The sequence below is a fragment of the Scyliorhinus torazame genome, chromosome 18 (genome assembly GCF_047496885.1).
Source record: "Scyliorhinus torazame isolate Kashiwa2021f chromosome 18, sScyTor2.1, whole genome shotgun sequence".
Lineage (NCBI taxonomy): Eukaryota > Metazoa > Chordata > Chondrichthyes > Carcharhiniformes > Scyliorhinidae > Scyliorhinus > Scyliorhinus torazame.
The window spans coordinates 95,703,504-95,719,856 of NC_092724.1; the positions used below are offsets into that span (position 1 = coordinate 95,703,504).

General features: G+C 43.3%; 1 protein-coding gene across 2 annotated transcripts in view; it reads right to left on the reverse strand.

The window, feature by feature from the left end:
* The window catches only part of LOC140395378 (uncharacterized), a 663,783-nt gene that overhangs the window by 20,451 nt on the left and 626,979 nt on the right, over positions 1-16,353 (reverse strand). For both annotated transcript variants that reach the window (XM_072483065.1, XM_072483066.1), the window contains exons 19-20: positions 2,180-2,339; positions 1,691-1,804 (exon numbers count right to left, since the gene is read on the reverse strand). In XM_072483065.1, the coding sequence (XP_072339166.1) occupies positions 1,691-1,804; positions 2,180-2,339 (274 nt within the window). The remainder of the gene's footprint in view (positions 1-1,690; positions 1,805-2,179; positions 2,340-16,353) is intronic.

The window sequence follows — 16,353 nt, forward strand, 5'->3', positions numbered from 1 at the left end:
GATGTGGAAGGAAGCCAAGCCCCCGGGGGTGGAGACCTGGATAAATGACATGGCAGGGTTTATAAAGCTGGAACGGATTAAGTTCGTCCTAAGGGGATCGGCTCAAGGGTTCACCAGGCGGTGGCAACCGTTCGTCGAATACCTCACAGAAAGATAGAGGGAATGGAAAAGAAGAAGGTAGCAGCAGCAGCCCAGGGGGGGAGGGGGGGGGGGGGGAAGGGATGGGAGGAACCAGAAGGACTCTCAGGGTTGTTAATATATATGTATAATATGTATAGGTCGTTGCTATAAATAATTGTATATTGGACTGTTAAATCACATTTTTGGAGAGTGTTTATCTGAGACAAGGCAGTTGCCATTTAGTTTTAGTTTTCGTTATATATTATTTATTCTTTGTTTATAAAACAGGTCATTGTTACTTATACTGTTATATTATTGTGTAAAGGATACACAATGTACTGTGATGGTTGAGCAAAAATTTTCAATAAAATATTAAAAAACAAAATCAAGGATTTCATAACACAGCATTTGGAAAGCAGTGGTGTAATCAGACAAAGTCAGCATAGAGTTACAAAAGGAAAATCATGCTCGATAAATCTACTAGAATTCCTTGAAGATGTACTATAGAGTTGACCAGGGAGAACCATGGTTTATTAAGACTTTCAGAAGGCTTTTGACAAGGTACACATAGCAGATTAATATGTAAAGTTAAAGTTCATGGGATTACAGGTAGTGTCTTGAGTTGGATAGAACGCTGGTTAGCAGACAGGAAGCAAAAAGTTGTAATGAATGAGTCTTTTTCTGATTGGCAGGCAGTGGCTAATGGGATACCGCAGGGATCTGTGCTAGGGCCCCCAACTGTTCTCATTATATATTAATGATTTGAACAGGCTGAGTGGGCACATGCATGGCAGATGTAGTATAATGTGGATGTGAGATTATCGGTGGCAGTGGTGGTGGGTGACGGGGGACCGGGGGGGGGGGGGGGGGGGGAGGAGAGAGAGAGAGAGAGAGAGTCCAGAACTAGGGATCATAGTTTGAAGATTGTGAATTACATATAGCTCTTGGGGCTAAAGGTATCAAGGGATATAGGGGAAGGCAGGATCAGGGTATTGACCTTGAGGATCAGCCATGATCATAATGAATGGCAGAGCAGGTTCAAAGGGCCGAATGGCCTCCTCCTGCTTTGATTTCCTATGTTTTCAAAGCATGTCTTCGCCAGGCTGAATAGAACATTATTTTGATTGTTTTGTATTATATTGCTCCAATACTTTTTGTTGTAAACCATAATTAATACAATCTTTAATCCCAGTTCTGATTTTCTTTTCCTGTATTCAAAAGCTTTGGGAAGAATTTTTCTTAAATATAAATTGTTCGAGAAGACTTCCCCCCCCACTCACCAAAACTAACATTTCACTGTTCTGCTGAGCTTTCCCAACCAAATCTTGACATTTTCCCTAACTTTCCTGCATCCCCAGCTATGATTCACTGCACCTTCTCATGACTTGATCCATTCTCAAGAAGAATAGCATCAAGTAATTCTGAGGACCAAACTAATCTGACAACCACAGACCCTCATAAGCAGCTGTTGGTCAGTGTTACAGTCTTGTACAATCAAATTTCAAATCAGGATCAAACCACCTTGATATTTTTGCTCATAAGAGTTTTGATCTACATAAGTATGGCTTACCTCTAATTCATACACTTCTTTGCCTTGCGATAAGCCAGTGACATCCCCTCCATTGTCACTAGTCATCATTGCTCTCAGCCGGGTTATTTCTGTTGCCAAACGATTATTCAGTTCCTATTGGAAATAATAAACCCAGTAAAACATACTCCCCCCAAAGAATTTCTGAAGGTACTAATTCTTGGAGACAAACTGTTACATTACCATTAACAACATCGAGTGCTTTGGGTAACTGACTATTCTTTACTCATAAACTTGAACAGTGTACTGAATAGTGGGATACCCCAACCAAGATTGATGCAGTTTTCAAAATTCACAAGCATGCATTTTTCAGCCAGAGTAAGAACGCTCTTATTTTTCCTTTGCCAACAGAAATCAGCTAAAGTTGATAATTCTCTTTACACTATCTAAATTTAAACATTGCTAGTCTTGTACTTATTATGTTATGATCTGGTGGGATTTCAACTGTGAGTGAGGGAAAATACATCATACCTGGTTATGTGCATTTAGCTCCTGGTTTTCACGCTGACATTGTCTTAATGCCTGTCGCTCTGCTTCCAAAGCCTGAGCCAAGTGTGCATTTTCTAGACACTTTTGAGAGTATTGCTCTGACAAGACCTCAATTTCTCGTTGTAATGATGCCAGCTCCTCACTGTTAAACAATGTTGAAATAATTTATTTCTTGAATTCTGTTCATTTAAACGTGTTCAATTTTAAACTGTTATTCAGTAACAATATTTCAAGCAAGCGTTATGAATCACATTGAAAACCATTTCAGATCACACAAGATATTTTTCCCTAGCCCAATGAAAAGAAGCATTTAGTTTCAGGAAAGTTATCTAGGGTAGTTGGAAATGTTGTTAGGGTGGGATGGATTGACTTTAAAGAGGACACATACTTATATATCTGGTTTGGGAGCATGGGGCTTATATAGCATATGAATATTCCTAACAGGAGCTCAGATTGTGCTGTTATGATCTGACATGCTCGGTTTCCATTTTTGTTTTTTTACTCTAGTTTATCAGTGCTGCCTGTACAGAAGTACTTAGCTCCAGGTTATTGGTAATCTTCTGGTTGGGTCAAAAGAGATATAAAAGCAAATTTTATGTTTCAATTGCCTCTCTATGCTCTTCAGATTTGTGTGTGAGGCGATCTGTTTCTGCACTTCCACGTACACTCATCTAATAGTACTTCAAATCCGACTATCCAAAAATCATCAATGACCAAAAGTCGACTATTCTTTTTTTAAGTGGACCATGAAAGAATGCCCTATGGAGCCAAGTGCATAATTAAAAGTTTAATAATTTAAGCATTCAACGCCCAAAATCTTTGTATTATTCTGCTAGTTGTACATAGAACATAGAACGATACAGCGCAGTACAGGCCCATCGGCCCACGATGTTGCACCGACATAGTTAAGTTAATTAACCACAAATCCACATAAAGCAGCTGTTACGACCCGCAAGTATCTTATGGGTTGGGAACAATTAACTTCCCCACGAACCTTGCAGTATACGAGCTCCCTCGTTAAGGGAGTATAGTTGTATATAAGTACAGTAGGCTAGTTAGGCACCCAACTGGGATCTCCAGTGTGATGTATATAATAGTTACTGTAAACTAAGTTTCTTTGAATTACTTGGTGTGAACTCCTTTAGGGCCTTATAAAAGCAGCAAAATTCCAATGTGCCCTCTGGCCAGTAGTAGAATGAAGAACAAAATGGAAGTGTCCATGCAGTATCGCACACCTGTCGTTTTCTGCACTCCAGTCGGCACGGCCGTCAACACCACCTGATCTGACCTGACCTGATTCATAGTCACAACATGGTGGCAGTTTCACCACAGATGCCCCACTGCAGCTAGTGCTAGTCGGTGTACAGTACAGCAGTTTCCTCTGTTACTGACAGGTAAGCAACACCTATAGCCACACATAGTAATTATATTTTATATGACCTTTAAAATAAAAAGCACATAGCAGAGGGATATAGCCATATGCTATAGCCAAACAAGACTCAGAAGGGAGGAATAACCATATAGGAGCAGTCATGTTGCAATATGCATGAGGCTGAACATTGTCTTTCAAAACGCAGGATAAGAAATCTGGCACAAACCTGGTCCTGAGGTTTCTGGTTTTGAGACACTACCTGAACAAAGTTTCAATGCATATCTGCAGAGACAGCACATTTCTCTCCCACCCTCCACTGGCTGCTTACTTTAATTGATGTTATGGAGTAAGCAAACTGTGGGGTAACTTATCACAATGACAACAGACAAAATTCACCTTGTACACACTTTGCTGGATTCGTTGTAACAGTACATAATGAAAATTTATTTCCCGTGGTCACTGAATTTTGACATTTGGGGGGGGGGGGGGGGGGGGGGGGAGCACAAAAATAAGATTTTTCCCCCACACACATGACCATTTGGAGAAGGAATATTTTATCAATAGATTCGGTGACATGCAGAGGTACCAACAGGGGCAACAGATCAGAAAAGGGGCCAAGGATGATTGTTGATTTTTATTTTGTTTATAATCAAATGATTGATTAATGAGGGTAACTTGGGTGTGAAATATTTGTATCAGTTCCTTGTTACTTGGTTTGAAGTTTTTTTTCCTGTATTCACATTTCATGTCCCCTCCAATGATGTAGGTTGTGATGAGGCAGTTTGCATGCAACATGAAGTGGCTTTACAAAGTGATGTGATTGGGCAGCACGGTAGCATAGTGGTTAGCACAATTGCTTCACAGCTCCAGGGTCCCAAGTTCGATTCCCTGCTTGGGTCACTGTCTGTGCGGAGTGTGCACGTTCTCCCCGTGTGTGCGTGGGTTTCCTCCGGGTGCTCCGGTTTCCTCCCACAGTCCAAAGATGTGCAGGTTAGGTGGATTGGCCATGTTAAATTGCCCTTAGTGTTCAAAATTGCCTTTAGTGTTGGATGGGGCTACTGTGGGGTTACTGGCTAATGGGGATAGGGTGGAGGTGTGGATGCTCTTGGGTAGGGAGCTCTTTCCAAGAGTCGGTGCAGGCTCGATGGGCCGAATGGCCTCCTTCTGCATTGTAAATTCTATGATTGGTCAAAAGGTTGATCCAGAAACACCAAACAAAGTAAGTTCTGCACCAGCTGAGCATGCAGGAAATACTCAGCTTTTTTTCCAAGTTCTGCTGGCAGCAATGGATCAACCTCCAAGATAGTCCAAACTAACGCTTCACAGCACCAGGGTCCCAGGTTCAATTCCCTGCTGAGCCACACAGAACATGTGCGGAATCTGCATGTTCTCCCTTGTGTATGCGTGGGTTTCCTCCGAGTGCTCCGGTTTCCTCCCACAGTCCAAAGATGTGCAGATTAGGTGGATTGGCCATGATAAATTGCACTTAGTGAGCAAAAAAGGTTAGGAGGGGTTAGCGGGTTACCGGGATCGGGTGGGTGAGGGCTTAAGTGGGTCAGTGAAAACTCGATCGGCCGAATGGCCTCCTTCTGCACTGTATGTTCTAACGACTCCGGTCAAGATCATGTGGAAGATGACTTTTTTTTTACAGGCTTGGGGTGATTCTTTCTTTGGTAGCCTTCCATCTCAGGAGACAATGGTTGCGCCTTGGTGGTCAACTTTGTGTTAACCATTGTCTGAGTGTGGGGGAACTCACTCTGGCATGGCAGACTCTGTCACATTTATTGCAGAAGACGTCAGTGGGCTAAAAGGGTGCAGGATTCTCTGGCTTATTTTCTCTGGGTCTTCTTTCTCAGCCAGGTGAGCTATCGGTTGCTATTTGCTTCTTCCAACACCCCTCTAGTAAGTCTCCAGCGGCTAGGGCCGTCAGCCACTGTATCCCAGTTATCTGCATTAACATCTGTCAACTTCATAGCTTGCTTGCTAGTACCTTTGTAGCAGAGGTAAGGATGCCCAGCAGGACAATACCCAGTAGCCAGCTCACTGTAGAGGTGATACACCACACAGCATGATTTTGTGAAGGGGAAATCATGCCGTTCCAATTTATTGGAGTTCTTTGAAGGAGTAACATGTGCTGTGGATGAAGGGAAGCCTGTAGACATGCTGTACTTCCATTTCCAGAAAGCATTTTATAAGGTATCACACCAAAGGTTATTGTGGAAAAGCTCATGGTGTAAAAGGTAACAAGGGGTGGCACAGTAGCACAGTGGTTAGCACTGTTGCTTCACAGCTCCAGGGTCCCAGATTTGATTCCTGGCTTGGGTCACTGTCTGCGGAATCTGCACGTTCTCTCCGTGTCTGCGTGGGTTTCCTCCGGGTGCTCCGTCTTCCTCCCACAGTCCAAAGATGTGCAGGTCAGGTGGAATGGCCATGCTAAATTGCCCTTAGTGTCCAAGAAGGTTAGGTGGGATGGGGTGGAGGCGTGGGCTTAAGTAGGGTGCTCTTTCCAAAGGCCGGTGCAGACTCGATGGGCCTCCTTCTGCACTGTAACTTCTATGATTCTACATTAGCCTGAATAGAAGATTGGCTGGCATAACAAAAACAAACTGCATAAATTGGTCTTTTTCTGATCGGCAGGATGTGATGTGATCAGTGGAATCCCACAGGTGCCTGTGCTGGTGCCATAATCTTTTACAATTTATTAGTGGAGATGCTGGCATTGGACTGGGGTGGGCACAGTAAGATGTCTTACAGCACCAGGTCAATGTCCAACAGGTTTGTTTCGAATCACTAGCTTTCGGATCATAGCTCCTTCCTCAGGTGATTCCTCAGAAGCTCTGCAAGCTAGGGATTCGAAACAAACCTGTTGGATTTTGACCTGGTGTTGTAAGACTTCTTACAATTTATTAGATGAAGGGAATGATCGCACAGTAGCTAAATTTACAAATGACAAATGGATGGTAAGGACAGCATATTATGAAGACGACATGAGGAGTTTGCAGATGGATATAGATAGTTTGAGTGAGTGTCAAAAATCTGGCAAATGGAGTACAAGTTGTTAATTTTGGCAGGAAGAATAAAAAAGTGTTTTATGGAGAATTAGTGCACAATTCGGAGGTGCAGAGGAATCTAGGTGTTCATAGAATTTACAGTGCAGAAGGAGGCCATTCGGTCCATCAAGTCTGCACCGGTCCTCGGAAAGAGCACCGCACTTAAGCCCACGCCTCCATCCCATCTCCGTAACCGAGTAACCCCACCTAACTTTTTTCGACACCAAGGGCAATTTAGCATGGCCAATCCACCTAACCTGCACATCTTTTGAACTGTGGGAGGAAACCGGAGCACCCGGAGGGAACCCACACAGACACTGGGAGAACGTGTAGACTCCGCACAGACAGTGATCCAATCCGGGAATCGAACCAGGGATCCTGGAGCTGTGAAGCTACATTGCTAACCACTGTGCTACCGTGTCATTCTAATGGATGAGTTGCAAAAAGTCAGTGTGCAGGTACAGCAAGTAATTAAGAAGGCAATTGGAATGCTATCCTTTATTATGAGAGAATTTGAATATAAAAGTAGACGTTATGCTTCAGTTATAAAGGGCACTGTTGAACCCACATCTTGAATACTGTGTGCAGTTTTAGTCTTCTTATTTAAGAAAGGATATAATCTTTAGCTAGGCTGATACCTGGAGCAAACGGCTGTCTTAGGAGGAAAGGTTAGATAAACTCGGGCAGGTTAGTGGCAAGCACTGCTGCCCCACAGCACCAGAGACCTGGGTTCAATTCCGCCTTGAGTGACTGTCATGTGGATTTTGCACTTTCTCCCTGTGTGGGTTTCCTCCGGATGCTCTGGTTTCCTCCCACAGTCCAAAGATGTGAAAGGATTGGTGGGGTTATGGCGTTATGGGGATATGGTGTGGGAATGGGCCTAGACAGGGTGCTCTTTCAGAGGGTCAGTACAGACTCGATGGACGAATAGCCTCCTTCTACAGTGTAGGAATCCTATGTTTCTATGAAGTATATAAAATCTTGACAAGATGGATGTGGAAAGGATTTTTCTGTTTGTCGATGAGTCCAGAACTAGGGAGCACTTTTAAAATTAAAAGGTCACCATTTTAGGACAGAGATGAGGAGAAGAGTCTTGTGTGACTTTGGAACTGTCTGTCTCAGAAGGTGGAGGAGGCAGGGTCATTGAATATTTTGAAGCCATAGGTCGATAGATTCTTGTTAGGCAAGCAAATCAAAAGGTTATTGGGGTTAGGTAGGAATGTGGAATTCAAAACAGATCAGCTATGATCTTATTGAATGGTGAAACAGGCTCAAAGGACTACTTCTGCTCCCATTTCATATCTTCTATGTATGCTCATATGTAATGTCAATGCATGGTTGCGGTTACACTGGATTATTTCTTGCGAGGTAGACAAGGATGGTGTTTTATCTCCTTGGTGCTGCTTTTTCTTCTTTTTCTGTGTGGGCCACCTGGATGCGAGATGAAGGACCACCATTCCTGTTGCGAGGTGTTTGAGCAGTAAGCTCAATTCTGCTTTTTTGTTATCAAAGTTGCACTATGTGCACAGTAGTTGATGTGTTTACCAGCTGTGCCATCATCATAGTCAGAGGTAGAAGCTTCTCAGGCTGATCATTCTCTGGTACCACTTCCACTGGAGGCGGTAGGTGGTTTTACCTTTGGGGAATTCTGGGATCAGAAATGATAATACATCTGATCCTCAAAGAGAGATCGAAGGCAAAATCAGAGCCTGAATACTCTTCAGTGTTTGAGAACTCACCATTTGTTCTGGCTGACTAACAACAGCAGTCAACTTCACATCCTCTGCGGTCTGAAGGAGATCCAAAGATCCCAAGCATCCTTGCTTAAGAGAGAGAAAGACTGGTTACGGATGATATACATTAGCTCATTTGCTGCCATACTTTAGTGGTTTGAAGATCATGCCGATGTCTGGGAGTCCGACCTCCCCCTGCTCTGAGTGCCTGATGGTTGAAGCTTGGCGCGGTGGTTCCTCGTCTGACAGGGCTGTGACAACTGGCGCCTAAATCAAATTTAAAATTTGTTGGATGACCATTTACCACGATGAAAGTACCACACTTTTTATCTCACCCAAGAAGCATGGCCTGTCTCTCTTCTGGGTTTAGTCTCAACCTTGTGGATTACCTTTGGGGATCTATGTAGTGCTGGGGTTTTGACTTGCAGTTACCAAAGTATCTCTGTTTGTTGCAGTGGGAGTATTGGGCTGTCCTCAAAGGACATTGGTCTCTCCTGTGAGGGTGTTTCACATCACGGCACTGGCAAGGTCACTCTGTTGGATAGTTCAAGAATTGTTTTCCCCTGACTTGGCTGGTCCCGGTGTCTCTGTGACATGATAAGTTGGACTGAGGGTTGGCTTCTGCCCCATGTTGTATTTTCTCCCCTTAGGGAGGCCCTGTGTTATTCACGCAGCTCAGAGTCTTACTAGCTGGATTGACTTGCCTTGAGTGAGATCATCTTCCAACTTGTAGGAGGACAGCAAGTAAATCATCTGCAATACCCACCATGATTCTGTAGAGGATGAGCTAATTCTCAAAATCTCCATATTCACACCACTCTGCCATCCTGCGGAGATCATTTATGAAAGCATCAACAGGGTCTCCAGGGAGCTGGACTCTTAACAAATTTAGCTTTTTCAATATTTTGTTGAAATATTGATGTTGATGGACTTTTAACATCTTCTCAGATTTGACGAATGACTCATCAGTATCTTGTCATGCAATTGGCCCAATTGAATAAAGTAGTGCATTTACTTGCTCCTCTTCAGATTTAAAATTTTTTAAATTTAGAGTTGAAGCAATACTGTATTTTAAAATATTTTCTTCCAAGTCTGACTGGTTCAGGCCTTGTGCAAGTTCCGATGGAGTTGAAAGTTTGGAACTGTGTCCATGTTGAAGATTTTATTAGTGCGGTACAGCTTTAAGTGCTTAATGCTTCCAAGAAGGCATCACCGTGCAGTGCAGAATAATGGATTTCCTGCGCTTGCCTGTTTTGGTGGGTTGTGCAAAATGGCAGTAGCGCACTGCAGGAAGAACCATTTTCAACAATGATTGTGTGGGTCAGCTAGTTGCTGATTTGTTTTAATCAGCTAATCAGCATAGAACATACAGTGCAGAAGGAGGCCATTCGGCCCATCGAGTCTGCACCAACCCATTTAAACCCTCACTTCCACCCTATCCCTGTAACCCAATAACCCCTCCTAACCTTTTTGGTCACTAAGGGCAATTTATCATGGCCAATCCACCTAACCTGCACGTCTTTGGACTGTGGGAGGAAACCGGAGCACCCGGAGGAAACCCATGCACATACGGGGAGAACGTGCAGACTCCGCACAGACAGTGACCCAGCGGGGAATCGAACCTGGGACCCTGGCGCTGTGCTATCCACTTGTGCTACCATGCTGCACTGTAGTGTTTGCAAGTAACAAAGCATTTAAAAGAACCACAGGCTTGCTGTTTAAGGAATTGGATGGTTGCAAAATTCCCCAGAGTTCAGTAAATTAGCTACTAATTTGATTTTTTTTGCTGCTCAACGCGGGAGGCAACATATTAAGGCTCTGAATTGAAGAATTGTGATTTGCGACGGTTTTTGTTCAAACGGTGTTTCCGATTGTATTAGGTGAAAGGGGTTTCTCAGGACTGTCTGCAGCCTGAAAATTAAAAGAATGTAGTTCACCCTTGCAGGTTATGAACTTTGTTTCCTGAAGCTGGACTTCCAAGAGAGATTCAATGGAATTGTTTGCTGCAGTAAAACCTCTGCCGTTTAGCTTCCAGGCTCTTTTCTCGGTAAATTTTCTCAGCATCTGTAGCATCAGTTGGGAGCATCTTCCAGTGCAGAATCATTGAAGTCTTAATCTTGCAGACATTTCTGTGAGGATGAGGGTTTTCGATCCGGGAGCTGCTACCATATTGGGATGGTGTTGATTGCAGAAGGTGTCTGTTAGAGAAGTCGTCGTAATCTTCAGTGTGTTAACAGCACATCTACATGGAACTACATACAACTATACAGTAAAGGGCACGGGTATGGCACTATCTCAATCCTAAGTCTTACTTGCATGTCTTTGGCAAACCTCACACTGACTTAGGTCTAGGTCATGTGCCTTACTACATCACTTGTATGGACAGTACTGTACTCAGTTCTGCATTAAACATGTATCAGACCCTTCTACCCGATTGTTCCCTTGCTCTCATCTCCCCAAGAGCAATATTCTCTCAGTATTCACCCTATCAAATCCCCTCAGGCTCTTGTATGTTGTAATAAGGTCATTGCTTATTCTTCTAAACTGTAATATAGGCCCACCCTGTCCAATTTTTCTTCATAAGATAAGCTCATCATCCCAGGAATGAGTCGATGAATGTAAGTTGACATCTTCTGTAGATGACCTGGAGGCATATGACAGTGATAGAGAAGAATATGCCAAAGAGTGCCGGCACCAGAAAGCAAAGATGTTTGACCACACTGTGGATCTCAAAGAGTTCTGATGTTGCCATGTGATACCTGACCTTATTTATCATGTTGTCATGGAAAGAAGTAATCACACTGAGCCTCTTTAGTGGGCAGCCAATTTTCTTCCATAGTTTAAAAATGTTGCCTCTGCTTATATGATTAAATGCCCTGATGAGATCGATGAAGACCGTATATTGTGGTCTCCGCTGTCCATGGCTTTTCTCTTGCTGTTGCCAGACTAAGATCATCATGTCAATTGTGGAACTTGCAGTGGAAGTCAGGATAGAATGTAGAATAAGGAAGCCAGTGAAGGGAAGAATCTAAAAACCCAAAGGGTAAAGTATCAACGTGTCAAGAGTTGTAGTGTTCATTTGTATATGTAATCAACATAAAAATATTAGAAATAAAGTCGCATAGCGAGGCACAGAGTGGCAGGAAATGATGGTGCAGGCTTGCCTGAAACTTTCCTTCAGCTGAAGCAGGACTGAGAATAAAATATTAATGCCATGAAAGTTGCAGGAGAGAGAAAGGGGAAAAATTTAGAGACGTGACCGTACTAATTAAAGATTACTTTTGCTGGAGGTCAGACAAAGTCTGTTTGGGATCTGTTCCCATATTTGGAGTTCATGATCAGACTTGTGGGCAACACAGAAAGGATGACAGTACTTTCAGGGTTGCAATAAATGAGAGACTTTAACAGCCCCAAAGAAAAAGCTTTCCAAAATAGGTAAGGGTTCCAAAAATACACCTAGGAATGTGTCCATGAATTATGTTGCATGTCCAACAAAGGTGCAGTGCCGGATCCGACTTGAATTATTAGCATGCTGAAGGTAATAGCCTGGATAATAGTCATCATAACCTAAATTTAGTTCACATTGAGGAAAGAAAAAACAGGAATCCAACATAAAGGTTGGTCTGGAAATTAGCCAGTTTCAGTGGGATGAAAGGGAACCCAGCCAAGATTAATTGCGCGGAAACAAAATGGCAGATCAGAAAGTGGAAAAACAGTGTGAGATATTCAAAGATGAGATGGATAAGATTAATTACATTCTGACTAGGAATAAACTAGTTATATCAAAGGCAGGAGCTCTATGGATAGAGACAGAAGTCAGAGCAAATGGGAGTTTAAAAAGACCAGGGTTAGAAGCCTGGAAGACCACTTGGTTACTCTGTCATAAAAATAATTTGTGTATGATTTTTGCTTTTGTAAAGTGTCTAGGACATTTTTCTGTATTAAAAACACCATATTAACATAAATTGTTTTGTAAAGTTTGCCCGAGATAAAGTAGAGTTTAAAAATAAATTCAAACGCATCTTCTCACTAGTCAAAAGGATGGATGAGCTGCCCCTAGGCCTCTGGTGGTTCTTTTGGAAATTACCTGCTTGGAGATATGCCATATCACCGACATCATCTTCTTTTCTCCCTCCCTGTGGCCTCTGCCTGGTGCCTCCCTATGACAATGTAGATGGGAACAAGAGCCTACCAATGATAAAAGGGCAAGAGTAGAGGACTGCACAGCCCATGTCAATGTCCCATCACCTTGTGATGCAGTGTGTTAGGTTTCACCACCAAAGGGCAAGAATGCCCAAATAAGATTTCTTAAACCAAAAAAGTATTTTTTTAAGCTGTGGCAAGAGTAATATATGAGATTTAGTGTGGCAAGGCAATTGAAAAAGTCAGTGATTAATCAATTAACTATTTAAAAGTTAACCTTGGTTTTAAGCATTTTGCCATAATACGCAGTTGTAGAAGTTGATCTTAAATTCTTCCAAAAACAGGGGTCGGCTTATACGTAGAGTATAAAATGTATAGGTGGTCGCAATTTTGAAATGTGAAAACATAATATTGGTAATTCATATTAAATGAATGTGTTACTTTTTATTCAATGAAATAATTCTGCAGAGATCGGTTTAACCATAATCATAATGTTTTAAAAACTGCCAAATTCGTCATCACAAAAGACACAAAAAGGTGATCCCAAGTCATTTTGATTACAGCATCGTTGTAAGGATCCCATTCCAGATCAGATGTGACACTTTTGGTGCCATATTCTTCTCTCCACAACAAATGACCTTCCTCTCTATTCATTGAATTGGATATTTCACAGTTTTTGCGAATGATATGACAGTTTGCGCATCAATTGCACTCCATAATTGATTGACAAATGCACACAAAAAAAGTCAAGCATGGCAGCATGAATATTTCCATTCTTTCATGAAGGTCTGTCCTCTGCCAACCATCTACCTACGTATTCCATTTGGCATGAACAGGATCCTTGAATGGGTTGTTGAAGCATGCATTAAGGACTGCTGATCTTAGACCCCCTTGGATAACTGCAATTTAGGTTTCTCTACACTTCTAACCAGTTATATGATATATGAACATGTCGCACACTGATAAACTGTGTTCTTTGCACAGGTCACTGGGATACCTATTCCCCAATATTATCAATCCGCAAATTCACTTATTCATCTAACCACTGTTATGGCCATACAAAAACCCTAGCAGAGAACTCTATTTTCAACATGATTTTCCATTTGGAAATTACCACAGGCTTTAGGTTCCACAGGCCATGTAGGAAGGTCCCACTGTGAATCTGGTCTTCTCATATCCTGTGTTTTCACACCTTTCCATTTCACAGTTTGGCTGTGTCATCATATGCGGACACACACATAATGATATACAGACAAGCAGCTAATGGACACAGAGAACAGGACATGACCAATAAGCAGGCAGGACACTCGGGGGTGCGATCGGACTATAAAAGACACGAGGCACTCACACGCTGCCTCTTTCCACTGATGAACATCTAGAGAGTCAGTCAAGGGTGTTGTTACAATCTCACACCCCCACCACGTGCCTAAGAGCTAGTCTGGTTCAGTCAGACAGAGTAACCACACTTAAGTTAGCAGAGAGTCAAACTCACAGAGAACTGTGCTAACTGTGTTATTAGTACAATAAACCTGATTTAACTAACTTCAAGGTCTACAGTATCTTTCTGATCTAAGCTGCAACCAGTTGCAGCCAGTGTTATACCAGTAACACGACAGGTTGCTGGCAAATCAAAATTCATGGACATTTCATCTAATTTGCCGGTGACATAATAGATACTCATGTTTTTACTGCTGTCAGATGGTGAATCACCAGAAACTGATAATTTTGGCATTGTGGTCTTTTGGTAGTCTCTGAGCGACTTTGGTCTTCTGCAGTAACATAAGCTTTTGTTCATTGATTACTATGCAATCCATATTGCCAGCTTGATCCCATGCGCTATTTATGAAGTGAGTATAACCCGAAAACATGTATTTCTGAGCTGCAAATAGTTAAAAAAATATTTTGATTGAAATGTTTTAATGAATTCAGAATAAAATAAAACAAACTATACCCTCAAATGCAACTGAGCTGCAAAATTGACTCCTGATGCAATTTTAGTTGTAACATATTTGCTGAAAAGTGGGGGGTCAACTTATAAGTCTAAACAGGCACTGAAAATATGTTTGCATTATACACTAAGTTGACGTATACAATCTACAGGAATTGATCTAATTAGCGCACCAATTTTAATGTTGTTTTATTACAGATCTAATCATCACAGTATTGAACATCCAGACAGTTTTGTCAGCTGTTATGCCAGCAAATCAGTTGAAATAAAAACCAATTTTTATCTCAAGAATGAATTTATTTCTGTAAAAATCACAAACTCAAGTAAAATAATTTAAAAAGAGAAACAAAGAAACAATCACTTTATCTGCAACCAACTTGTTGCCCGTTCTCTTATTCTATCTCTTTACATGTTAAATCTTGCTCTACTCTGAACTACATTTCCCCCTTCACTTTTGAAGTTGACGAGCTTTCCTTTGCTGTTACTCTTTAAGTATCGTACTCCAATATCTATTTTGGAGGTGGGAGGCAAGTTTTTTTTACATCCAAGACTATTTTAAAAGTCAATTTCTGCAGATTGACAACTTTGTAACCAGATCAATTCTTGAAACTGCAATGCTTCCCTCTCAACGAATAGAGCTACTAATAGAAGCATATGCACACTGTCTGCCTCACAGCTGGACAGCATCTGGATCAGCAGACTCTCCTGCACCACCTGAATACTTACCAGATTTGAGCTTTCCACCACCCCAAGTAAAGCCTTCCATCACTGCTGCATCCTTCTCATCAGTTTAAGCAACAGTCGATAGTTAATAGCACACTGATACGACTTCCGGTTGCGGCTATGCGGAGCCAAGTCGCAGGTTCGGCAGCTCCCAACAGAAACAAACTTTTGGGCTCTTTTTAGGGCCCCCAGCGCCATTTGTTCGACAGTTCCCAGTGTGGGAAGGTGATAGTAACATTTTCCCGGCACTGTATGGATTGGACCAGGAGTGGAGCAGTGAATAAAGTAGTTTTGGAGCAGCGAAAAGTGCGAGGGGGGAAAACCAAGATGGCGGCTGGTGGAGACCAGGCAGTGTGGGCGCAGTGGTCGCAGGAACAGCAGGGGTTTCTCCAGCGCTGCTTCACGGAATTGAAGGCAGAGCTGTTGGAGCCGATGAAGGCTTCGATAGACGAGCTGCTCGAGACCCAGAAGGCCCAAGGGGCGGCGATCCGGGAGGTGCGGCAAAAAGCCTCGGAGAACGAGGACGAGATCTTGGGCCTGGCGGTGAAGGTAGAGGCGCACGAGGCGATGCATAAGAAATGGCAGGAGAAGTTAGAGGACATGGAGAACTGGTCGAGGAGGAAGAACCTGCGGATTCTGGGTCTCCCGGAGGGAGTGGAGGGGTCGGATGTTGGAGCATACGTGGTCACGATGCTGAACACATTGATGGGCGCGGGGGCCTTCCCGAGGCCCCTGGAGCTGGAGGGGGCCCGCTGCGAAAGGGAGCTGCGCCTGAGGGGGCGGGGCCGGTTTGGGTGAAAAGCGCGTTTTTTTTCCCCGCGCTAGGGAAGGAAGGGGGCGGGGAAGGAGAACTGGGTTGCTGCTGCATTGGACAAAGGGGAGCTGGAGCCTGAAGAGAGAGTCGGGGCGGGGGTCTGCCGCTGGGGGGAACGGAGAGTGTGGACGCATGGCACGCGGCTGGCCTAGAAAGGGAGATGGTTAATCGGCAGGGGCGGGGTGCTGAGAAAGGGGTGGGTAGGGCAGGTTTTCCACGCGGGGTTGGACGCAAAGAATCGAGGGGGTGACGATTTTGGTGGGGAAGGTGTCGTTTGAGGCGCTGAGCACCGTGGCAGACAATGGAGGTAGGTACGTGATGGTGAGCGGCAAGCTGCAGGGGGTGCGGGTGGTCTTGGTGAATGTATATGCCC